Source organism: Candida metapsilosis, assembly GCF_017655625.1.
Source record: "Candida metapsilosis strain BP57 chromosome Unknown scaffold2, whole genome shotgun sequence".
In the NCBI taxonomy this organism is placed as follows: domain Eukaryota; kingdom Fungi; phylum Ascomycota; class Pichiomycetes; order Serinales; family Debaryomycetaceae; genus Lodderomyces; species Lodderomyces metapsilosis.
The window spans coordinates 686,234-711,162 of NW_027138160.1; the positions used below are offsets into that span (position 1 = coordinate 686,234).

The 24,929-nt window shown below is 39.6% G+C and overlaps 8 protein-coding genes across 8 annotated transcripts; 4 read left to right on the top strand and 4 right to left on the bottom strand. All coding sequences in view use genetic code 12, as the record gives it.

Annotated features, from left to right (window-relative positions):
• Positions 1-95: 95 nt before the first annotated feature.
• On the bottom strand, positions 96-2,195 carry I9W82_001807 (uncharacterized protein; the record flags this gene model as incomplete). The annotated part of the gene is made up of 1 exon (XM_067690593.1): positions 96-2,195. One exon carries the CDS (start codon positions 2,193-2,195, stop codon positions 96-98), a length of 2,100 nt encoding a protein of 699 aa, XP_067549043.1.
• Positions 2,196-2,548: 353 nt separating this feature from the next.
• Positions 2,549-7,189, top strand: I9W82_001808 (uncharacterized protein; the record flags this gene model as incomplete). The annotated part of the gene is made up of 1 exon (XM_067690594.1): positions 2,549-7,189. One exon carries the CDS (start codon positions 2,549-2,551, stop codon positions 7,187-7,189), a length of 4,641 nt encoding a protein of 1,546 aa, XP_067549044.1.
• Positions 7,190-7,211: 22 nt separating this feature from the next.
• I9W82_001809 (uncharacterized protein) lies at positions 7,212-9,176 on the bottom strand (the record flags this gene model as incomplete). The annotated part of the gene is made up of 1 exon (XM_067690595.1): positions 7,212-9,176. One exon carries the CDS (start codon positions 9,174-9,176, stop codon positions 7,212-7,214), a length of 1,965 nt encoding a protein of 654 aa, XP_067549045.1.
• Positions 9,177-9,256: 80 nt separating this feature from the next.
• APA2 (bifunctional AP-4-A phosphorylase/ADP sulfurylase) lies at positions 9,257-10,207 on the top strand (the record flags this gene model as incomplete). Its single annotated transcript, XM_067690597.1, has 1 exon — positions 9,257-10,207. The coding sequence occupies one exon, from the start codon at positions 9,257-9,259 to the stop codon at positions 10,205-10,207; it is 951 nt and encodes a 316-aa protein (XP_067549046.1).
• A 254-nt stretch (positions 10,208-10,461) lies between these two features.
• QCR7 (ubiquinol--cytochrome-c reductase subunit 7) lies at positions 10,462-10,907 on the top strand (the record flags this gene model as incomplete). Its single annotated transcript, XM_067690598.1, has 2 exons — positions 10,462-10,589; positions 10,652-10,907. The coding sequence occupies 2 exons, from the start codon at positions 10,462-10,464 to the stop codon at positions 10,905-10,907; spliced, it is 384 nt and encodes a 127-aa protein (XP_067549047.1).
• Positions 10,908-11,173: 266 nt separating this feature from the next.
• On the bottom strand, positions 11,174-11,986 carry I9W82_001812 (uncharacterized protein; the record flags this gene model as incomplete). The annotated part of the gene is made up of 1 exon (XM_067690599.1): positions 11,174-11,986. The coding sequence occupies one exon, from the start codon at positions 11,984-11,986 to the stop codon at positions 11,174-11,176; it is 813 nt and encodes a 270-aa protein (XP_067549048.1).
• A 9,497-nt stretch (positions 11,987-21,483) lies between these two features.
• Positions 21,484-22,404, bottom strand: I9W82_001813 (uncharacterized protein; the record flags this gene model as incomplete). Its single annotated transcript, XM_067690600.1, has 1 exon — positions 21,484-22,404. The coding sequence occupies one exon, from the start codon at positions 22,402-22,404 to the stop codon at positions 21,484-21,486; it is 921 nt and encodes a 306-aa protein (XP_067549049.1).
• Positions 22,405-23,119: 715 nt separating this feature from the next.
• SAL6 (Sal6p) lies at positions 23,120-24,865 on the top strand (the record flags this gene model as incomplete). Its single annotated transcript, XM_067690601.1, has 1 exon — positions 23,120-24,865. One exon carries the CDS (start codon positions 23,120-23,122, stop codon positions 24,863-24,865), a length of 1,746 nt encoding a protein of 581 aa, XP_067549050.1.
• Between the last annotated feature and the right edge of the window lie 64 nt (positions 24,866-24,929).

Genomic DNA, 24,929 nt, shown 5'->3' on the forward strand with positions numbered 1-24,929 from the left:
TACATCACAGTCTTTAAAACAGACACTATATTACCTATCTACAAGCCTAATTTTAATTCATTATATACATGGCCCTTTACCCTTTTTACCCTATTCTAACGTCTATTTCTGTTATTTCTAATCACCCGTTTAATCTCATCCATCATTTGCAAATCCTCAATTGATAAAGCAGCACCTGCCAAACCTCCCAACTCCTTCCAACTCCAAGGAAACCTTTCTTCCGACAGAAGTACAACCGACAATGCATCTTTCAACAACTTCATCTCTTTGAAGCACTCGACTAATGCTCGAGCAAAATCAAAATCCGTCTGGTATTGACGATTCTGTGGCATGGATTGGAAAATCTTGGTTTTCCTAAACAAACCACGTTCCTCAATAATCGTCTTTGTAAACTCATAGTTTTTAAACTTGGCAGCTGCTTTTAATGCGGCAATATAAATTGGAGTATCCCTAAGTATTTTGTGACTTGTTGCTTCCGCCTTATCGGCAGCCTCTATTACCGAGACAGTGTGGGTTCTGGGAGCACCCTGGACTTCTGAACACGTGAGCGCTTCGTAGTGTCTAAGAAAACCCTCCATCGTTCCCAAATTAGTGCATGTATTCAAAAAAGAAGTTACCAATTGAGGAGTCAAAAGCCATGGCTGGAAATCCTTCATGAAGGAAATTATAGCTGTTGCTTCAGCCAAAACTGCGTCATTGTTAGGCAATACTATCAAAGGAAGGAACGGGAATCCATTCAGTTGTTCTGTGAAGTCTACATCCTGCATCACTTTTTGTTTAAAAATTCGACCTCTTTCGTCAAGGTCAATGGAACTGTGTTTGGAAACTCCGCCAATTGAGTATTTTGAATAAGACATCATCAAATATAAAACTGCTTTGGAAGTCACGGAATTAGTTTGAATCATTTTCAAAAATAATGCCCTTGTTAGGTCCAATGAGCCTTCAAATGCAGTCACATTCAACATACTTTCGTACGTTTGTAAATTTGGAAGCCAGCCATAATCGTATATCTTGAAAATGAAATCCCACGATTTCATTGCAAACCGCTTGCTTTTACAGCAACCCCTTGCCAACGTAGCTAATACGTTTTGATTCAATGGTATGTTATTATCCAACATTTCTTGATATAGATCCAATGCACCTTCCAACTTGTTATTTTTAACAAATGAAAAAACCATATCGGTATAGTTGCGTTCGTTTGGTTGGGTTTTTTTAGACAAGAATTTCATGGCATTAAACGTCTCCCATGCTTTTTCATGATCTTTTACGTAATAAATGTACCCTTGAAGTATAGAAGTGAAAATGGAGCGTGTGATCTCCATATTTTTCAATTGCATAGTATTTAGCAACTTTTCAACTTTCTTCATGTTACGGGTTTTCACATACGCGCAAATCATAGTTTCATAATAATCAGCTTTGTGGTCATTCTTCTGCAAGAGTTTTTCAAAATACGTTTCCATGGTTTCAACTTCCTTTGCTGATACGGTGCCTCCAGTTGCAAGTGCCTTGAAAAATAGAAATTCAACTTTTGGTGTAATTTCAACTCCTGCGTCCTTATACATTTGCATAAGCTTTGGAATAAGTTTTTTCAAATCTGAAGAAGGTATTGTTTTCACAAATGATTGAATAGTTGTGGCATCAAGATCTTTAAAGCCTCCACTTAATTCCAACTGGCTCAATACAAGAGGCCAACGAGGTCTTGTATCCACATTATCTGTTGGAACCAAGTAATTAGACGCCAATCCGAGTCTGTCATTAATTTCTGGTGGAAAAAAAAGCTTTGTCTGTTTCTGTTTAGAGTCTGATAGTAAGGCCTGATTCTGTATCGCTTCATACACTTGATCTGTGGTTGAGTCCGAGAGATCTTCTTCGGGAACAATCTCCCTCGATTTCAGTGATACCTCCGCTGTTAATTCCCTCAACTCATGTAGTTCTTTCCTTGCAAGTTTCCTGAGGCTCTTTGCATCATTATTGAGGTACTTTTGCCTCTGTAGTAACCTTTTCGTCCGTATTTGGTCTTCTATTTCGTCTTCTGTACGTAACGGCTCCACTTGTGGTATCTTTGTAGATACGCTGCCCCTGGGAATAAACAAGTGACATCGTTTGCCTAGCGAGTGTTTGAATGCGCTTGTTGTTGTTGTTGTTGATAAATTTGTAGGACGAATTAGTTGCATTCTCGTCAGTAGTCGTAGCATCTCAGAAAATAATAGCGAATGTGATTTATGTATAACGTTTCTCCGAACAAGTGGAGTGGGATGTGGTTCTGTGCTTGATATAGGTGAAAAAGAAGATGAAAGGTCTTCTTTGAAAGCTTGTCCTTGATGCCGTTTGGTTTTATGATGAAAGATCAGATGCGATGGAAAGGAATTTAGAGAAAAATAAAATAAAAAAAAAAATAAAAAAAATAAAAAAATAAAAAAATAAAATAAATTAAATTACAACAGAAAGAAACTAGAATCTTACAACCCATCCCATAAATCACTTACTACAATAAAGCAACAGTCAACTGACTGGTATTATATGACTGTTTCACTACAGGGAGAAGACAATGACACAACTGAATCTGGATTCTCTACACGTCTCTTCTAATGAGAGACAAAGATCAGCTTCCAATGCTGCCTTACATCCCGACCTCGGCACGCTCACTTCAAAGGATCCGAATTTGATGCTGAACTCATCAGGATTGTCCCCGGGGGTTGGTGCAAGTGGCATTACTTCGGGGTCCTCTGACATCCCACCCGATTTGGCTATTCTACTACAAAAATTAGATGAGGATTTTTTGGTGAATAAATCGATCGACCAATGGACATATATCAATAGAAGAGAGGAGATAATGCAATCAGTGAACAGGCTTCATCAGAAACAGAATCAAGATTATTTCCCTTTGGACCCCAATATGTTGGAAATGCCCCTCAAGCCAAGAAGATCAGCAACGTTTTTCACCGACAATAAGAATTCGGACGATATTCTAGACATTTTGAAGAGTAGAGCTAGCATCTATAAATCAGATTTGGCTTTTGTTGTGTTGGACTCTAGAGGAAAGGAGGTCAATTCCATAACTTGGGAGAAACTATATTTGAAAGCTGTCAAGATAGCATACGAAATCCAACACAAGTCTACAATGAAGAATAACGATACCGTCATTCTATTATATAAGGATGGAGAAGTTACCGAGTTTGTTACTGCGCTATTCGGGTGCTTCCTCGCAGGAGTCACTGCAATTCCCATACACCAGGACATTTCATTAAGTGAAGTTTTGAGTATTTTAACTCTAACTTCAACAAAACTTCTCTTGTACTCGGACACCGTGGCTAAAGAGCTCGAAAGACTCAATGCACAAAATCTGAGGATACAGTGGCCAGCTAAGTTGTTGAAGTGGAGAACGACTGATTTTGGGTCAGCAAAGAAATCTGAATTGTCCTCCTGGAATTCCAAACACCAAAACAAACCGGGTGCTGCTGTACAAAGTATGAACCTAGCATATATTGAATTTTCGAGGTCACCAGTTGGAGAGCTTCGTGGAATTGCACTTAGTCATAAGACTATATCTCATCAAATGCAGTGTTTGGATGTGGCACTTCTGAGTTTACCAAATTCGGGAGGTGCGTTTCGTCGAAGCAGCAAAGAGTACAAGGGAAACAAAAAAGTCGTGTTAGCGACTTTGGATATCAGGTTTTCTATTGGCCTTATACTAGGCATAATCTTCACCATCTACAGTGGTAATGTATTGTTTTGGGCACCACAGCGAGTAATGGAAACACAGGGGTTGTATGCAAATATTTTAACAAGGTGCCGAGCATCCTTGCTATTAGCTGATTATTTGGGACTTAAAAGAGTCACCTACGATTATCAGGAATCACCGAGCGCAACAAGGTATTTTTCGAAAACCCAAAGAGTTGACTTCTCATCAGTCAAATGGGTTTTGGTGAATGCTTTAACCATTGACGGAGAGTTTATGGAGATCTTGGCCCAGAGATATCTTAGACCCTTGGGCTGTCAGCATCCAGAGAATGCAATTATCCCAATGCTAACATTGAGTGAGTATGGTGGTATGGTAATATCTCTTAGAGATTGGCTTGGAGGGAAAGACAAGATGGGAGTTACCCAGGCAGATGATGAGTCAAGCGATTTATCATCGGTGGTTATTGATAAAGAATGCTTGGGTCGAAATGTGGTGAAAATTGTGGAGACAAATCCATCTACATCCGATGACATTGGCAGCAATTATCTCCGAGTTGATGCTTTTGGATATCCTCTTCCAGATGCAACTTTGGCAATTGTGAACCCAGAACTGGCAACATTGGTGCAAAAGGGGGAATTGGGAGAAATTTGGATTGATAGTCCTTGTCTTTCAGGTGGCTTTTACGGCTTGAGAAAGGAGTCGAAACTGATTTTTCATGCCAAATGCCGAGGTCCGGACGGCTTGCTTGAAATGGATTTTTTAAGAACTGGACTTTTGGGATTTACACATAATGGTAAAGTATACATTTTAGGGTTGTATGAAGATCGAATTCGACAAAGAGTGAGTTGGATGGACCATCCGTCATTTAAGAAAACCACCTTGGATCTTTCTCAGTATTCAGGATCAAGATACCACTACTCCTCACACTTATTAGCCACGTTGGCAAGTGAGGTGAAGCAAATTTATGACTGTACTATTTTTGATATCTTTGTTGGAAATGAGTATTTACCCGTTGCAATAGTTGAAGCTGAAGTAATTCGTAATCAATTTGACGACTCAAATGGTGCAGATGCAAATAATGGAGGAACAAAAACCAAAACTGGGGATCTTGACCAAAATAGTGGCGTACCCCTCAACGAACCTGTATTGAATGCCATCGCTCAAAAATGTTTTGATACCCTTTATAAGAGACATTCCTTAAGATTGTACTGTGTAATGGTTGTTGATTGTGATACTTTACCTAAAATTATGCGGAGTGGTGGAAAAGAGATTGCAAACATGCTTTGTAAGAAGAAATTTTTAGAGGGTACTTTGAAAGCCGATTTTGTCAAGTTTTTCGTTAGGAAATCAATTAGTTTGATCCCACATGGTGAGGACGTTATTGGGGGTATATGGTCACCATATGTCTCTGAATTAAGAAACAAGGCGTTGTCAAATTTTCCAAATCAATATTCTGCCATTGACTATCGAGCCAAAACAGTTGATGACAAAACTGGAACAGTTTTATCAGATTTCAAAACAATACATGACATTCTTAAGTTCCGGGTTTCCAAATCCGGCGATTCGATTGCTTATCAGAATGTTGACGTTAGTGGTAAGAACAAACCTTTAACTTGGAAGAAATTTGAGCACAAAGTACATGCTGTTTGTCAGTACTTAATTGACAAGACAAACATTAAAGCAGGGCAGTACCTCATATTGATGTATTCGCTATCCGAGGACTTTGTTGTGGCACTATATGCTTGTTTCGTTTGTGGAATAATACCCATACCAATGCTCCCCTTTGATTCAAACAGAATTGGTGAAGACTTTCCTGCTTTTATTGGAGTAATTAAAGATTTTGACATCTCGGAAATATTGGTTAACGACGAGGTTGAAAAGTTTTTGAAAAACGGGCCAATAGCTGACTCATTGAAAAAGGTTACTCATAAGCGAGTAAAGTCGCTCAAGATCAAGAACACCACAAAGCTTAGTAAAGTGTCAAGTGTGAGCTCTTTGATGACAAAAATTGCCGCGTATCTGGGTTCTAATAAGAGTAAAAAGGATGATTCTATCGCTTTGGTTTGGTTGAATTTTACGTCCGATCATTATCGAGTTGGAGCCACTTTGAATCACAAGAATATACTTGGAATCTGTAAGGTGTTCAAGGAGACATGCAATCTCAGTTCTCAGTCTGCTATTGTGGGTTGTGTGAGACATGCTTCAGGAATTGGATTTGTGCAAGCTTGTCTTTTGGGTGTGTTTTTAGGAACCACTACATATTTAAGCTCACCTGTTAACTATGCGGAGAATCCATTGTCGTTCTTCTTGACACTTGCTAGGTACAAGGTGAAGGATGTATTTGTTACCGAACAGATGCTCAAGTATGCGGCTATTAAGTTTTCGCCAAAAGGTTTCAACTTGTCACACTTGAAAAACATGATGATCAGCACCGAAAGTAGAGTTGAAGTTGACTTGTTGAGAAAGATAGCAAAGGTTTTTCAACCCACAAAGATGAGTGCGGCATCGATGTCAACGGTTCATAATCACTGTTTCAATCCAATAATTTCCACTCGATCGTACATGACTGTTGCGCCGGTTGATTTATATTTAGATCCAGTTGCATTGAGACAAGGTTATGTCTCCGTGGTTAGCCAATCAGATGTACCGAATGCATTACATGTGCAGGACTCCGGAATGGTGCCAGTATGTACTGAGATTGCCATTGTCAATCCTGAAACAAGGAAAATATGTAAGGAGGGAGAATATGGTGAAATATGGGTTTGTTCAGAGGCTAATCTTACCTCGTTCACCAATGGACCCCGTGGTCCAGTCGATAACTTTACACCAATACAATTCAATGGAAAAATTGAGGATGGTAACCCTGATGTTACTTACCTTCGAACTGGAGAGTTGGGATTTTTACACAATATTTCAATTACAAAAAATAGACGTGGTCAAGACGAGAATGAAATCTCGTCGTTTCAACCACTTTTTGTTTTGGGGAAGATAGCTGATACTTTTGAAGTAATGGGTTTGCATCATTTCCCCATTGATATTGAAAACACTATTGAATTTTGTCATGCGGATATTTACAAGAATGGCTCTTGTGTGTTTCGGTGCGCAGACTATACAGTGGTTGTGTGCGAGTCTAAGCGCACGCGCTATTTTGCGTCTTTGGTGCCGTTAATCATAAACACAGTTTTCAGTAAGCATCACTTGATTATCGACATTGTTGCTTTCATAAGAAAAGGTGAATTTCCTATATCTCGATTAGGAACCAAGCAAAGGGCAAGGATTGTTGATGCATGGGTGCAGGGAGTGATTCCTATTAGTGCATCTTATGGTGTCAACTATGGTGAAAATAGCATGATTAAATTAATAAAGGAGATGGAAAAATCAGCACAGGAAAATCCAATGATGGAGCTCAAGAATCCTGCATTGTCATACTATGATTCTGAATTTGAAAGTACCAATATCTTTGACGATGATAAAAGAGAAATACTTAAGTTGAATGATCGTCCTTAGAGTTGTTTATTCCTATATATCTTTATACGTTTTTATTTCTAGCTCCTGCTAATGACTTTAAAGACTTGAACATCATATCACAAATTCCTGTAAAATGCCTCTTATCTAGAAATCTTAGAACTTCAAGCTTGATTGCATCTCGACTTAGTTGCAACCACTGAGTTCGCTTTTGAGTTTGCATAAGTGTGACATTTTCTTCAGTGAGAGGGCCTTCGATTCTCTCGTCAAGGTTATGTTCATCTTCCAAATGGCGCAAGCGCGTGGTTGAAATAAAAGCAAAAACAGGACTCAACAATATACCTCCTATGTCGCCGAGGGGCACACTAAACGAGCTTGAGTTGAATAACTTTGGCACCAACAAATGATTGAAAAACAACGCCTTATGCGGTGAATTTCGTTGCAAATCGAGACTAAGAAATTTTCCTCTCCAAAGTTGGTTAACAATTTCCATAGTAAAACAATTCTGCAGCCGTCGTGACTTGTCGTCCTTGTAGTGAAGATTTTTTTCCTCGGCGAGATAGAGACAAATGTCATCCAACAAGTTCAAATCACCATGTAGCAACATGAAGTAGACTATGGGTCGAGGTAAAGTAAAGTTCGCAGTGGAAGGTATATTGATGAAACGTCGTTTCCTGTACAACAGTGTAATTTTTCTTGCAACCATAGGGCGAGCCTTGGGGCAGAATTGTGTGAGTTCGAATAACATTGTAACGATTTGTTTCACAAGTTCAAAATTGCTTTCCATTGTAATTTCCATCAACAGAAACAAATCCATGATATAGTTCTTACTCAAACACAGATAAAATGAGACATTTTGCAAATAATGCACCAGCAATTCCTTCTTATCTTTTACGATCATTGACCGAATTTCGTAACCACTTGCATTAATTAGACGTACTAAGCGAACTCTTTGCAGAAACGTCGCAGACCAGTCCACATCATTTCCAAAGTTCAAAACAAACTTATTTATCAGTTTTATAGAGAAGTTTTCATGATTGCAACGCCGAAAGTCCCACAAGACCTCAATAACCCATTGATCGCAAAAATCTCTGTTTTGAAATGAGGCAAATCTAAAATATTCATCTAATTCATTTAGCGTCATCTTTTCTGTGCATAGGTGGATTGCAAATATTCTCTTCATCAAAGTACTTTGCCGGGAGTCTGGTGTAGAACTCGAAACTGCTTCTTCCTTTACTATTTGATCCATACTGCAGAATGAAGTATTGTGTCTGATCTTTCGTCGCTTGGTGTTCTCTCCTAATAGTCTTGGACTAAATGCAATGCTTAACTCAGTTCCAAGAACGCTTTTGTTTTGATTTATGGAGGTTTGTTGATTTCCACTGGCCATGTCAATTGTATCAACCAATATTTCTAAGTTTGGATCCCTCGGAAATTTGACTTGCAAGCCCTTGATACAATTGCATTCCCATTCACTCAATGGGTGACGCTGACTTGTTCCACTTTTGTTCCGACAAGATTCATATACTGGCTGATCCTGAAGGATAATCAATCGTACTATACTTGAAACACAGGTCCTCAAATATTCAAGAGCCATCAATTTTGTTAATATTGGTAATACGATGAATCTGTACTTTTGAACTGTAGGGGCAAAGAGTTCAAAGTTTCTCACGACATGGGTCAACAATTCAACTTGCAACGCAAGGCTTATCTTTTTAGATGGCACATCCTTCAATCCATGGGAACGAGCTTGGCTGGGTCCTAAGTTGTCTAAAATATTAAGCAACAATTGAATCGGCATCTCGCTGGAAGGGATCAAACAGTGCATTATCAATTTCAGTTTGACATCATCTGGTACTGCTCTGCGACCAAGCTCAAAAACAACATTCAAAACATCACGTATTACTCGCTCCAGGTATCCACTCCCTCTTTCTTGTGCAAAGTATTCTAATTGAGAATCATTTATCAACCTATTAATTCTGATAGAAGCTAAAATTTTAAGTGCTTCATCGTCTTCGCTGGATCCCATTGAGTGTCGGTCGCAGTCATGGAACTGAAAAACAGTCGGTAATTTTTTTTTTTTTTATTCCCCAGATGCCAACACCAACTATGTCCACCTACAACCTACCAGCTACATTCTACACCAGCTTGAGTGAAAAATACCAACAAGCGCTTGACGCTAAAGCAATTTTGTTTAATGGCGATGCAGTGGTTAATGAAATTGATCTGATCCCTGTCGGTGACAAGACTGCAAATATTCAATTGACAATGTTGACATCATTGATGCATAGACCAGAAAAGGGTGATCGAAACTCAAACCCTTTTGAAAAGCCAGAGCCAGAACTTACAATCCTTGATGAATATGGACCTGATAACGAATTCAAACTTGTATTTAATAAATTTCCAGTTATTTCCAAGCATTTCTTAATGGTCACACGGGAATTCAAACACCAAGATACCCCACTATCTGAAACTGAACTTTACGCAACATACAGCATTTTATCAGAGTTAAGTAAGCAAAGCCCAGTAGATGAAGACTGGTTTGCGTTTTACAACTGTGGACCGGAGAGTGGCGCTTCTCAACCTCACAAACATGTGCAGTTCATGAAGGCTCCTCCGCGGGACAAGTTCGAGTCCTACGCTGACGTCCTTTCAGAGAACACGTCTGTTCCAGCAAATGCTAAAAACCCATTGCAGGATAAAAACATTCCTTTTGCACATTACTTAATCCGATTAGATGAGAATGAAGTTGATGAGGAGAGTTTAGCTACCACCTTTGTTTCACTTTTCCAACACTCGATGAATGTACTTAGAGAGAACGACCAAAAGCACATTTCTTTCAATTTCATCATGACTAAAAAGTACATGCTTATGGTCCCACGGTCAGTTTCAAAATATGAGGATAAATTGGGTATTAACGCATGTGGAGTTTATGGTCTCATATTGTGCAAAAACCAAGAGTTGTTTGACATGGTGAAAGAAATCGGTCCATTGAATATTTTAAAGGAAGTTTGTTTGTCAAACGCATCCGAGCTACATGTAGATGAGTATAGTTATTGAGGGGAAATGTGTGTGTAAATTTAGAGAAGAATTTTGCAACTTTTTGTTTGTATTCTGGTCTCTGTACTCAATTCTGTCATATATTACCATATTAGGAAGTTGACTATAAACAACCAATAACGTGCAGTTAAAATTTTATTACTGTTTGCTCTCTCTCTGGGAAAAAAAAAAAAAATTCAAAAATAAAAGACGACAACTGAACCAGGTGGTACCAAATCATACCGAGCATACAACCAACGAAAACCATCCCAAAGATGCTGTCCATGACTTCAGTCGTTAAGGCTGCAAACTTCATCTTGTCCAGGCCAACATTGTCCAAAATAGTTACCCCACTTGCTAACAAATTCACAGCCTATGCTGGTTACAGAGAGATGGGATTAAAGTATGTAATCATTTGCGGATAAACAACCATTCTTATGTGCAAAATTACTAACTAGATATTAGATTCAATGATTTGCTTATGGAAGAAACACCAATTATGCAAAAAGCTATCAAGAGATTACCTCCATCATTGAGCTATGCAAGAAACTTTAGAATCCTTACTGCTCATCAATTGTCATTGACCCAACAAATACTTCCAGCAGAAAAGGCCCTTAAGCCAGAAGAAGATGACCACTACTTGATTCCATACATTTTGGAAGCTGAGAAGGAGGCTTTTGAAAAAGCTGAGTTAGATAACATCGAAGTTAAGAGTTCTTAGGGTTAATAGGTGCAATGAATGTACAAAGCATTAAGTTAATTTATTAAGTAACAAGTTGAAAGTGTCTTTTGCAGAACCGCCGAACAAGCCGGCTACTACTCTTCTGAATAATGTGTCCTTTCAGGTATTTTACTCTAGACAACAGCTTCTTGTACGTTGCTCAATTTGTATCATCCTACTTACACTAACTATATGATTGAACGTTCTATAAAAATTCTATACTTTATATTTACTGTTCCTAGTTGCAAGGACTAGTTGCATGCTCTTCACATTCCAAGCCTCAATTTTCTCAACTGCTCCAATACCAAGAAAGTAACAATTGTATGCGGACCCAATCTGATAAAAGATGGGACCCATCCTCTAAACATGAAGCCAACTCCCTCCTGTTTAACTGCATTTTGAATTATACCAATTGCGCTTTGACCACTTCCTTTACTATTCATAATTCTTGTCTTCACAACGTCCGCTGGAGAACAAACTGTAGTTGCAACAAACCCTGCAATTAGAGAAGCCGAAAAGTGAGTGGACTTCTTTGAGGGATCCATGTGCACTTTATCAATCAAGAAAACTTTCGCAATATCATAGGTAACCACTTGGGAAGCTGTCATCAATACACCTCGCACCAAGTTCGGAAATAGTCCCCTAAATAGGGATTGAACTCCCTCATTCTTGCATATTTTGTACAACCCATCAACTGCATTTCTATAATTTCGTCTCTGCAGCACAGGCAATGTTGAATCGTTTTGCATCCTAATATTGACAACGTCGGCTGGGTTACCTACAAATCCTCCCATTGCCCCAGCAACCATAGAAATTGGCACTAAAACTAGGGTACCCGGATGCAGGTTGTTGGTCTGCTTGATATAGTATTCTTTGAGACCTTCGTAAATACCAAATCTAGTTGTTGAATAAGTGGCTTGTCTCAAAAGTGATGCCGTTAACCCCGAGTAGATTTTGAAAACACCTTCTCTTGTTATTATGCGATACAACATACCAACTAGTGATTGACCAGGGACAGCCGCAGTTTGTAATCGTACCTTTGCGAGATCAAGCGGATGGGTGACTAAGCATGCTGTCATGCTGGACAATCCACCATACCAGAATCTTTAATAAGTTAGTATTGAGCAATTACATCCTCTTAAAAATTGGAACATACGGGTACTGGACTTTCTTGGTTGTCAGGCTCATGCGTATACGTTTAAGTTAAATGAATGTACTGGTTGAATCAGATGAGAAGACCAATTTTTCTTCAGATCTTTTGCGTAATTCTATTTTTTTTATATTTAGGCGTCTTACCTTCTAGACAATGGTGCTTCCTCAAACACGTCCCTATATATATCGATAAGATAGTCACCCGGAGTATCATCTTTCTTATACTGTTATAGACCACACATGCTTCCGGGGTCATCACATGTTATTATGCAACACTTGGTGGTTCAGTCGTGTGTATACCATTCTGGGCATACGTACGTATTAGTCCATACTTTGCACATAATGCGAGCAACTTCAGCACACAAAAAAAGACTTTCTTTTTTTGCAATCATGTGCACAAAAGATCTTCACTTTTACTTACTAAAAGAACAGGACTAGTCCCAAGATACAAAAAGCTAATCCAGGACATATGCACTTACAGACATGAGATACTGATTATACACTAGACATTTTGAAATTAACTTCATCTCTTTGAAGTACATGCTTTACGTAGTTTTGCCTTGATGAAACGTTTCAAAATGAGTGCAAGCCACAATAAACCACTGAACAGCATCTATCTATTGCAATACTTAAACTACCTCTAAGCCTACCACTCTATGCAAGGAGAGACTACAAATATCATTCTACGCAAATACTTAGTAATGATAAGTAGACCACTTTGCCCAGATACGAGTAAAAATTTTGGCATGCTTCCGCCCTCCTAAGGACGTCCAAAAAAATTTTTTGGACTTCTTGGGGTGCACGGAGCGCATAATGCAGCTATCAACGTGTCTGACGGTGAATCCAAGGTTGGAATCCACTTATTTTGAGTGTATCTCAAAAATCCGACCATGTTTTGTTATGCACACATGAAATGCGCATAACCACTCCGGGAAGTGCGTAACGATGGTGCAGATGAGCTTGATGAAGCATGACGATGTGGCAGTGAATGCCGGCAAGTCAGATAAGACCAGTCCTTTGTCCTGAAGTTGCACCAAGGAGGAACAACTATTGTTAGGTGCAAAAAAGATTGGAACAAAGAGGCGGAACAATTTTTTTTTCGTTTTAAGAGTGATTGAATACACAATAATGAGTACGGATGATCACTACAGGATAGAAAAACGAGAAAGGTGTATTAGGAGTATAGAGATGTATAGTGCGTATATTAATCATATCCTCTGAGCATGTACTTTGAGTTATTGTGGAGGAAACGACGCCAAAAGTATGAAAAGTGGAGTAACATGCAGTGTAAGGCCTGAGCATGGAGTAGTGGGTTCATTGTAGCAATATACAGAAATGGAGGCATCAGATAAGCATCGTCTCTGGATATGATGCATTGTAGTGGACTCTTGGATCAATTTGGCTTCGAATTTGGTGGCAAAGAGTTGCGACACAGGAAGAATATTTACGACACAGGATAGAATCAAGATTATTTTGCGACACACAAAAAATGATCAAGGAGAGGAAAAGCGTCCACCACATGCCAGCGACCACAACGACCTCATGCAGACAGGGGAGGCAGAATTGGAGTATATGAAGACAAGAGGCAGAATTCATGGAGTGAGATTAAGCTTTCTGCGGCACGGGCTCGCACAAAATGAGGAAATTGGCAAAGGGCAATGCGACAGTCCCTTCGAGCCAACAGTATGAGGAATCAATCACAGGGAGAAGAGGTAGAAGAGCGAATCATCACCACCCACATTGTTTCTGTTTGCTCCAATATTTATAGACTGGTACGGTAGTTGGCTGGGCAAATAAATCTGATTTCTTATTTTCCTTTAATGTCGAGTCTAGTTTGCAACTAACCTTATTTGCCAGCAAGTATGCCAATGGCAAATATATCGGTAATGGTGACTTTGTTGTCGGATACGAACAGGGTAATCTTGTGTTTGTGATGGTGAATTGGCAAGTTTTGTTGTACTTTGAGAAGCTCCTTGGCTCTTTCAGATAGTTGTTGTGAAGATGGTTGGAAGTTGAAATCGTTTGCATCCGAAACTGAAACCAAGCACATAAGAGGAGGTACTGGAGGTGCTGGAGCTACCTTGAGAACTAGAATGTGAAACTACACACACGGAGTTAGCAAATGGTCAAAAACAAAAATGACGTGCTTCGCCGTCATCGAGACGTCCAAAAATTTTTTTTGGACTTCTGGTGGTGCACGGAGCGCAAAATGCAGCTATCAACGTGTCTAACGGTGGATCCAAGGTTGGAATCCACTTATTTTGAGTGTTTGTCAAAAATCCGACCATGTTTTGTTATGCACACATAAAATGCGCATAACCACTCCGGGAAGAGCGTAACGATGGTGCGGATGAGCTTGATGAAGCATGCCGATGTGGCAGTGAATGCCGGCAAGTCAGATAAGACCAGTCCTTTGTCCTGTTTGTTGTATATACCAAGAGGAACAGTAACTGTTAGCTGCAAAAAGATTGGAACAAAAAGAGAAATTGCTTTTGTTCTCAAAATGTCGTGTGTTGATAGTGCGACATTGTTATCTACGTGTGAGTTTTTTTGGCATAACAAAATACCTTCACATTTGTGGCAGCTGAACACATCTGTGGCAATTGAACTTTACTTGGTGGCAAATCAACACATTCACTCTTCTCAAAAGAAACAGAACCACCACATCAATAGTACTCGGTATATCTACACTACTGGTTGAAATCTCAATGCGCTAGAGAGATCACAGGTTCTGGTTCTCGATCTACGGCTTTATATCTTACAAAGAGGAGAGGTCACCACATCAATTAAGATCAGTCACGTATTCACCACCAAAGCAAATGAAACAAACAGACAACAAATACAGACACCCATGTGAAGGGGTACTGGAGATGATCTATCATTGAGGATTCTAATGGATTCGTTCATGTGAATAAACAATTAAACAGCCGAGGAACAGAAAGGGAGCAAATAAGATGAAGATCTTCTGTCGTCGGCACTAAAAGTTCGTTTTAAAGTTTAGAAAGACATGGCAAGTCCATTTCCGCCTGCTGCAACGGATTGAGACCTTTCAACTCCCATTCTAAATGGTTATTCAAAAGGAAGAGCATTGATGTCGTCAATTGACTATTTCCAAGAAGCATTTCAAGAGTACTAGAAGATACTCGACGATATGACGCTCTAGATGCACCAGCATAACGCAAGAGATTTAAGGATAAGGAACTGTTATTTGAGGGCACGAGATGATAGTTACAACTAAGCTCGGGGAAGCAATGGATATAGTACTGGTGGTAATTAAACAAGGGGCCAAAGGCAGAGTAACAGAAGAGGGCCAGGGTGAGCCTCATATGAACAAGAGGTCGTGGTGCCGCCTTTTGGCGAAAAGCAATGAGTCACAATGCAAGCTGTAGGAACTAGTGGCTTCTTACCAATACAGTGGTGGATACTGTTGATAAATGTGGACGACAAGGAGAAACAAGCGAGAGTCAATTATCATTCTCGAATGATGAAATAAGGGTTTCCTTCTGCAAGTAGAGGTTCCAGAGTACCAGCAGAGCCCAAATACTATAACGTGCTCATACAAAGTATACAACAACGTTGGCAAGTGATCAGGCGTCCCATCTCACAATTAAGGAGCCTGGTGCCAGCACATGACGTCGGGAAATGAAAATCAGACCAACCCAAAGGATAAAGCTTAGGTAAGAAGTTGAGTTTAAGCCTTGCCGAGGAGCATTGTTGACAACTCGATCACTCATAACGACTGAGGTTTGTCGCAGGAGGCAATAGGAACTAAAGTGCACCACTTGCTTATGAACTTACGTAGTGTATATAGCTCATACGTTAGTATAAGACCACGGTATTGAGGTTATGATGTCTACTTCACAAAGATCCTAACCGCAGTGGAAAATGAATACATCCACACACCTATATTGGTCACATCCGAACCCCAGAAAAAGCACACCTCTACCGCAAGCGCTGCAGATCCTAACACCAATGAATAATGCATCCACGCACCAATTCTGCATCCTAACATCAACGATTACACATCCATTCACTAGCAATGGGCACATCCTAACATCAACAAGTTGACCCATTACCACATCCTTGCAGCAAAGAATTTGGAATGTGATACATCCTAACTACAGAGAAATTAGAAATCACAGCGTCCCTACACCAACTTTACTCTGGTATTATCGAACTCAAACAAGGAACTAACTGATAAAAGTTATCTGTAAAAAAACCATATTTTACCCGATTATGGAACGACGAGGGCGCTAAGTTCGTTGGCGAAAAGAAAAGGTCAGGGAATCAGAAATGCGTCAAGATCATATGCCAACCATGCAGTGTTCACAGAAAGTACTTTTGCACGATACAAAAATGTGATTTCTGCAATCGCAATTGCAAGAGAAGAAATTTCAGAAGCAAGTGTGCCGCACATATTACATTTAATTCGTTCAGTATGAGCCATAGAGGATATATATTAAAGACAAGGCGCGCCTTGCTCCAAATTTTACCAGTTTGAACTCACATCGTTTTTGAGTGTCTTCATATCTCAGCGCATTGTGTTTTTCAAGCCTAACATCATGAAACTGGATTATCACTTTAATGGTGGAAAACGGTAAACTTGATAATTATTAATATAAGATGCAAAATAACGTTCTTTTGTAAGATCTGTGAAATTGATTCAACAACACATCAAAACGTCCTTTGAAAAGTTTCAACTTAATTCTTTTCTATTCCACCAACGCGTAAACTAAAATGACATCTACATAAATTTGTTGACATTGCATGAAGTACAATGGCATATTGAGCTTTGTGGAACACCGTACATGGAGATACGAAATGAATACTATTGGTCTTGAGTTTATGAAAAGCCGAGTTAGGATGTTGAAAGACTGATCAATTATAAGATTAGCCAATAAGAAGGAAATCCGATTAAGAAGAATGATATTAGAATTGAGAAGGCTGAAGTGTATATAAAGAAGTGAAGTTTTCCTTCACTTTATATAATTTAGATTTAGAAATTAAGCAAATTTACGCTACAGTTATATAACTACAACACTTTCCATATAAGCACTTACTTATCTAATCAACTATGTCAACTATCATTACTTACCACAAGGAAGATATTGAACCAATCACGTCTACCCTCCAACAGTTGATAATCAAGATGCATATCTCTCGTTGTTAAATAAAATGGTGGCCCAAGCTTCTGCAACTATGCTGCTTTTGTTGGGATTATTTTGCTTGCAGTTTGAGAATGTGTTACGTCTATGCTTCCCTATTTCGCTAATGGTCCCCACCACATCCTCCAAATGAAAATATTCAGCTTTCACTGTGCACTATATCCTGTCGATGTCATCGCTGGTGGTAGGTACAATGAAAGTCAACTCAGTCCGAGTAGACATATTGTACTTATGCATTAAACAATTAGCGATCAGAAGGGCCCCTTGTGTATTGCCCTGATCGTTGCTTCAAGAGCGACTACCTTAACCTGACCTTATCGCAATAGCCGGCGTCGCCGTATATTGCCTCCTTTAGTTTGAGTGTGTGGATCTGGCATATCAAGTATTTCGGTGGGGTAGGGATGCAGGAAGTTGTAGTTTCACTGTAGTTAGGATGCATCATATTTGAGCCTATAGAGGTTAGGATGTGGTACTTTATTAGTCTGTTGATGTTAGGATGTGCCCATCGCTTGTGAATGGGTGTGTAATAGTTGATGTTAGGATGCAGAATTGGTGCGTGGATGCATTATTTGCTGGTGTTAGGATGTGCGGCGCTTGCGGTAGAGGTGTGCTTTTTCTGCGGTACGGATGTGACCAATATTGGTGTGTGGATGTATTCATTTTCCACTGCGGTTAGGATCTGTGTGAAGTAGACATCCTAACCTCAATACCGTGGTCTTATACTAACGTATGAGCTATATACACTACGTAAGTTCATAAGCAAGTGGTGTACTTTAGTTCCTATTGACTCCTGCGACAGACCTCAGTCGTCATGAGTGGTCGAGTTGTCAACAATGCTCCTTGGCAAGGCTTAAGCTCAACTTCTTACCAAAGCTTTATCCTTTGTGTTGGTCTGATTTTCATTTCCCGACGTCATGTACTGGCACCAGGCTCTTTATTTGTGAAATATGCTGCTTTATCATTTGCCAGTGTTGTTGTATACGTTGTATGAGCACGTTATAGTATTTGGGCTCTGTTGGTACTCTGGAGCTTCAACTTGCAGAGAGAAAACCTTATTTCATCATTCGAGAATGATCCTTGACTCTCGCTTGTTTCTCCTTACGATCCATGTTATCAACCGTATCCACCTCCACTTTATTGGTGAGAGCCCACTGGTTCCTCCAGCTTGCATTGTGACTCATTGCTTTTCGCCAAAAGGCGACACCACGACCTCTTGTTCATATGAGGCTAACCCTAGACCTCCTCTGTCACTCTGCCTTTGGCCCCTTGTTTAATTAACACCAGTACTATATCCATTGCTTCCCCGAGCTTAGTTGTAACTATCATCTCGTGCCCTCAAATAACAGTTCCTTATCCTTAAATCTCTTGCGTTATGCTGGTGCATCTAGAGCGTCATATCGTCGAGTATCTTCTAGTACTCTTGAAATGCTTCTTGGAAATAGTCAATTGACGACATCAATGCTCTTCCTTTTGAATAACCATTTAGAATGGGAGTTGAAAGGTCTCAATCCGTTGCAGCAGGCGGAAATGGACTTGCCATGTCTTTCTAAACTTTAAAACGAACTTTTAGTGCCGACGACAGAAGATCTTCATCTTATTTGCTCCCTTTCTGTTCCTCGGCTGTTTAATTGTTTATTCACATGAACGAATCCATTAGAATCCTCAATGATAGATCATCTCCAGTACCCCTTCACATGGGTGTCTGTATTTGTTGTCTGTTTGTTTCATTTGCTTTGGTGGTGAATACGTGACTGATCTTAATTGATGTGGTGACCTCTCCTCTTTGTAAGATATAAAGCCGTAGATCGAGAACCAGAACCTGTGATCTCTCTAGCGCATTGAGATTTCAACCAGTAGTGTAGATATACCGAGTACTATTGATGTGGTGGTTCTGTTTCTTTTGAGAAGAGTGAATGTGTTGATTTGCCACCAAGTAAAGTTCAATTGCCACAGATGTGTTCAGCTGCCACAAATGTGAAGGTATTTTGTTATGCCAAAAAAACTCACACGTAGATAACAATGTCGCACTATCAACACACGACATTTTGAGAACAAAAGCAATTTCTCTTTTTGTTCCAATCTTTTTTGCAGCTAACAGTTACTGTTCCTCTTGGTATATACAACAAACAGGACAAAGGACTGGTCTTATCTGACTTGCCGGCATTCACTGCCAAATCGGCATGCTTCATCAAGCTCATCCACACCATCGTTACGCTCTTCCCGGAGTGGTTATGCGCATTTTATGTGTGCATAACAAAACATGGTCGGATTTTTGAGATACACTCAAAATAAGTGGATTCCAACCTTGGATCCACCGTCAGACACGTTGATAGCTGCATTTTGCGCTCGGTGCACCGCCAGAAGTCCAAAAAAAATTTTTTGGACGTCCCGATGACGGCAAAGCACGGTCCCGGAGAAACAAGTCCGAGATCACGTGTGCGCAAATTCAACACCGAGTTCAGCAGCTCAATAACCGCTCCCAGTCGTGTAGTTTACTGCAAGTGTATTCTCGGTAGCTTCATTTCGTGACTAGATACCACACCTGCGAACCATTTGCTTGTTATACACTCCGTGGTGAAGACTGGGTTCCAATTTGGTACTCGTACAATTCAACCTCCACATGCTGGACATCACTGCATCTGCACCGCAAGAGGGTTTGATTGAAGCCTCATCTCACTCCTTTCTCGCTTCTTTCTCTCGTCATTGTCTCTACTCCGTCTCTTTGTGTCTGTGTGAAGCCGTCGTAGTCGCTGGCATCTGCTGGTCCTTTTCCTTTGCTTCATCTTTTTTTGTGTGTCGCAAAATAATCTGAGACCTGTCTTCCTGTGTCGCAAAATATTCTTCCACTGTCGCAAAATTTTGCCACTTTGGAAACCAAATTTGAACCCAAACTGAACCACAAGATTCCACTACAATGCATCATATCCAGAGACGATGCTTATCTGATGCCTCCATTTCTGTATATTGCTACAATGAACCCACTACTCCATGCTCAGGCCTTACACTGCATGTTACTCCACTTTTCATACTTTTGGCGTCGTTTCCTCCACAATAACTCAAAGTACATGCTCAGAGGATATGATTAATATACGCACTATACATCTCTATACTCCTCTATACACCTTTCTCGTTTTTCTATCCTGTAGTGATCATCCGTACTCATTATTGTGTATTCGATCACTATTAAAACGAAAAAAAAATTGTTCCGCCTCTTTGTTCCAATCTTTTTTGCACCTAACAATAGTTGTTCCTCCTTGGTGCAACTTCAGGACAAAGGACTGGTCTTATCTGACTTGCCGGCATTCACTGCCACATCGGCATGCTTCATCAAGCTCATCTGCACCATCGTTACGCTCTTCCCGGAGTGGTTATGCGCATTTCATGTGTGCATAACAAAACATGGTCGGATTTTTGAGATACACTCAAAATAAGTGGATTCCAACCTTGGATTCACCGTCAGACACGTTGATAGCTGCATTTTGCGCTCCGTGCACCCCCAGAAGTCCAAAAAAAATTTTTGGACGTCCTTAGGAGGGCGGAAGCATGCCAAAATTTTTACTCGGACTTATATGTCCGAAATGACGTGTGCACATTATTAACAGCGAGTTCTACAGGTCAATAGCCGGTCCTAGTCGTGTAGTTTATTGCAAGTGTACTCTATGTAGCTTTGTCTCCGTGCTTAGATACCCCCCTATAGCGAGGGTGTTGTTGACCTTGTCGTCTATGATGTTGAATTTGTTGGTCTGAATTTGACTGGTTGTTACAGTTTTGCAACCAATATTGCGCGCTGATAGTGTGATCTTTATTTTCCATGAATTAGGTATCAGGTTATTAAGTTATATCTACGGCCGGAACGGGACACGTTCTGGACTGAAATCAACCACAAAATATCATCATTGCCTGTGTAGAAAAATACACAATCTCTAATTTATATTTCAGCTTCTTTTGTAGCATCATACCAACAACTGTGTTTGAACTTCCAACATTTCACGTAAAATCATGTATCTTGTAGATAGACGCGAAGTTGTGTATGCCACTCGAACGTTTCATTATCTTCCACTAATTCCACCCTTTAATAGCTTTATTCTTTACCTAAGATTGCAATTGATACCATCGTATTGTATGAAACTATCAATCCACTCATTCCAGGAGCTTCTAGTTACCTTCGCTTTCAGTTGACTTCATCATCCTTTAATTCTCTTAGCCTATTTCATTCACTTATCGCTCCTTTCAATACATCTATCCCCTTGTTTTACACATCAATTGAGTTTATCTTCTTCTTCTTGCGAAATTTCCTTGCACAGACCACCAACATTCTTCAATAGATCCTCAATTACCCAATCTAGATTTGATTTCGACAGCAACTGACTTCCAATAACACTTATAGTGTTTAAACGAGACTCCATGTGTGGATAACTTCCCAATTTAACCACCCCATCGCCAAATTTTTCATTGCACTTGTTTTGCAATTTACCAAGGTATGGAGCCATATGACTTTCACCTGTTTGAGTAAGAACGTATCTTCTCATTAACTTTGCAGAGTATAGTCGAGGGTGCAAATAGGACTTGATGACGGGTAAACATTTGGTAAACAATTGTGGAACCCCTGGCAATATAAACACTCTTTCATCAATGACAACTATTGGAAACCACATACTGTCATTAGCATAAACTTTCTCCACTTTGATGCTCAGATTGGATGCAGTGGTAGTAGCAGTAGTAGGCAATGTGGCCATTCTATAAAAAGCATCCAATTGTTCTTTATCCAATTTAGCCAAGTACTCCTTGCGAAGTGATTGCATACGATCGACAACTTCTTTGTCCAATTTGTAGTCTAATTTGAAATACTCACTGATTGCTTCATAGGTAATATCATCATGTGTACTACCCAACCCACCGGAAGTCACAAGAAAATCCACGTTATCCTGGGTTAATAAGTTATCTAATGAGATCTTGATATCAATTGGGTCGTCTCCACACACTGTAGTTCTTTTCAAAGGAATAGACAAGTCATTGAAGCAGAATTTGGCAAAATTGTATGAGTTTGTATCCATAATTTTCCCATTCAATATTTCATCACCGATGATTAAGCATCCAGCTGACTTGATTGGTTTGTGTGAAAGAGTCATGATACCTGATTTGTGACTAAAAGTACTCAACTGTCTAAAAGGTATTCTCATGTAATTAGAAGAGAAGTTACTTAAGCCGTGTGTGTCCTTGTTTCTCTTTTTCTCTTTGTTGATTTGACTACAAGGGTTTTGCTTTACGTCTCTTACACTCCAAACAGTTTGAAAAGAAACAGTCTAATTACTATTTATACTGTCCTACAGTGTAAACTATGGACTTATCTCTTTTACTACTATCACCAGCCATATAATATTACTACAGTTTTTGGTATCTTTGATCACAAGACTTCTAAAATTAAATAGTCGTGTATATTTGTTCAAATAGTTTATATGCACAACTGTGGTGGTTGTACCAAGAGGTAGTGTACAGTGTAACAATTCCGTAGTTCGGTTATTGTAATAAATTGCACGACCTTTTCTTTTTTTATTATGAGGAATAGGAGAGAGACAAACACAACAGAGAGAGACAGAGAGACAGAGAGAGAGAGACAGAACTTAAAACGAAAAAAAAAACTTCATCCTTCATTCAATCATTCATTCATTCTTTTCTTCTTAAAGAACACAAACCTTTAACCAACAAACACACACCCACAGCAGCCCTCTCTATCTCAACTTAATATCAACTACCTGAAAAGAGAGAAAGAAAAACACCAACAACTCAAGTTACTGATATTACTTACACTTTTTTTTTTCTTTTTTTGCTTTTTATTACGCCTTATTTTTTTTCTTTAGTGCCACTCGCCTCGTCCCGCGTATAGCTTTTTGTCCAATGGGAAATAGCCCGTCTAAAGATGAACCCCTACCGAAGTCGTCATCCTCATCAAATACAAACCATGAAGGAACCTCAACCACTGGTACTAGTAGTACCGACTTAGACCCTGATGAGATGGCCCTGGCGCTATCTCAACTAAATTTAAAAAAACTGCAAAGAAATGGTAATAGCCAGCATCAGCAGCAACAAAGACAGAATAAGGGTCCTGCTGCTGTAAAGAGTGTCCATGCGACATCCCCTGCCATTGAAATTAAGGATAAGGGGAAGAAACGTCGTGGAAGTCAATATTTGAACGTACCTGAATCACGCCAAAGAGGAGCAACTGCTGCAACTTCTCCCGGTAGGATTGCTAGCAACAAGGCACAGGCACAAGTCCAAGCTAAATCCCCATCTGCGGTGGAAGATTATCCAGACTTTGATATGGAGATTGGCTTATCCATGGCCAAACTTTTAAAGAATCAACACGATGTATCTTCATCAGTGGAATCACTGGATATTTCTGTTGCATCACCAGTATTTACCACCTCAGGTAACGACACCAAGGAGGAAGAACTGCTCCTGTCATCTGGTTCAAGTCCTGGTAATTACATTACAACAACAAAGGGCATGGCTAGTGTTGAAGGGTCTCCGTTAGTATCGAAATTGGACTCTATAGCTGAAAGCAGATCTTTGGAATCATCACCTGAGCCAAAGGAACTTTCCAAGGAGAATTTGAGAAAATTGGATGATACAGTGAGATCTAGTGCTCCTTCAATGAAACAGCAATCAAGTACTTCAACCTCATTATCAAGCTCCCCACCATTGATTCCAAGCAATAAGAAATTGGCTATAGATATCGATAGTGTTATTGAACGATTGTTATCCACCAAGAAACGTTCCACTTCTCGTAAAGCCAAGGACGTATTACGTGTTGATACTGAAGAAATTAGATACATTTTGGGCAAGAGTCGACAAATCTTTTTAGAACAACCAAACTTGTTGCGATTATCACCCCCAGTCAAAGTAGTTGGTGATATACATGGACAATTTCATGATCTCATTCGTATTTTCAACTGTTGCGGTTATCCACCATACTCAAACTACTTGTTTATGGGCGACTATGTTGATCGTGGAGAAAAATCTTTGGAAACCATACTATTACTATTATGTTACAAGATTAAATACCCGGAGAATTTCTTTATGTTGAGAGGAAACCATGAATCAGCAAATATAACCAAGATTTATGGCTTTTATGACGAATGCAAGAGACGATTGAAGAGTAGTCCACGTATGTGGAAAAATTTCATTGATGTGTTTAACACTTTACCGGTTGCTGCTACAATCAATGACAAAATTTTCTGTGTACATGGAGGATTGTCGCCGGAGCTTAATGACTTGTCTCAAATTGAAAAGATTAAACGTCCTACTGATGTGCCTGATAAGGGGTTATTAGCTGATTTATTATGGTCGGATCCTGATCCTCTGATTAAAAACTTTTCATTGACAAACTGGCCCAAGAATGATCGAGGTGTGTCATACTGTTTTGGAAAGAAACATGTTGATTATTTCTGTTCGAAATTCAAGTTGGATTTAATTGTACGAGGTCATATGGTTGTTGAAGATGGCTATGAATTCTTCAACAAGAGGAAACTTGTGACTGTTTTCAGTGCGCCAAATTATTGTGGAGAGTTTAATAACTTTGGTGCCATCATGAGTGTTAATAAGCAATTGTACTGCTCATTTGAATTGATTAAGCCAACTTGATGATCTCACCTAATTAGTGCTGTGTTGTAGAACTTTGAAATTTTAGTTTTACTTGTCCCAGTTA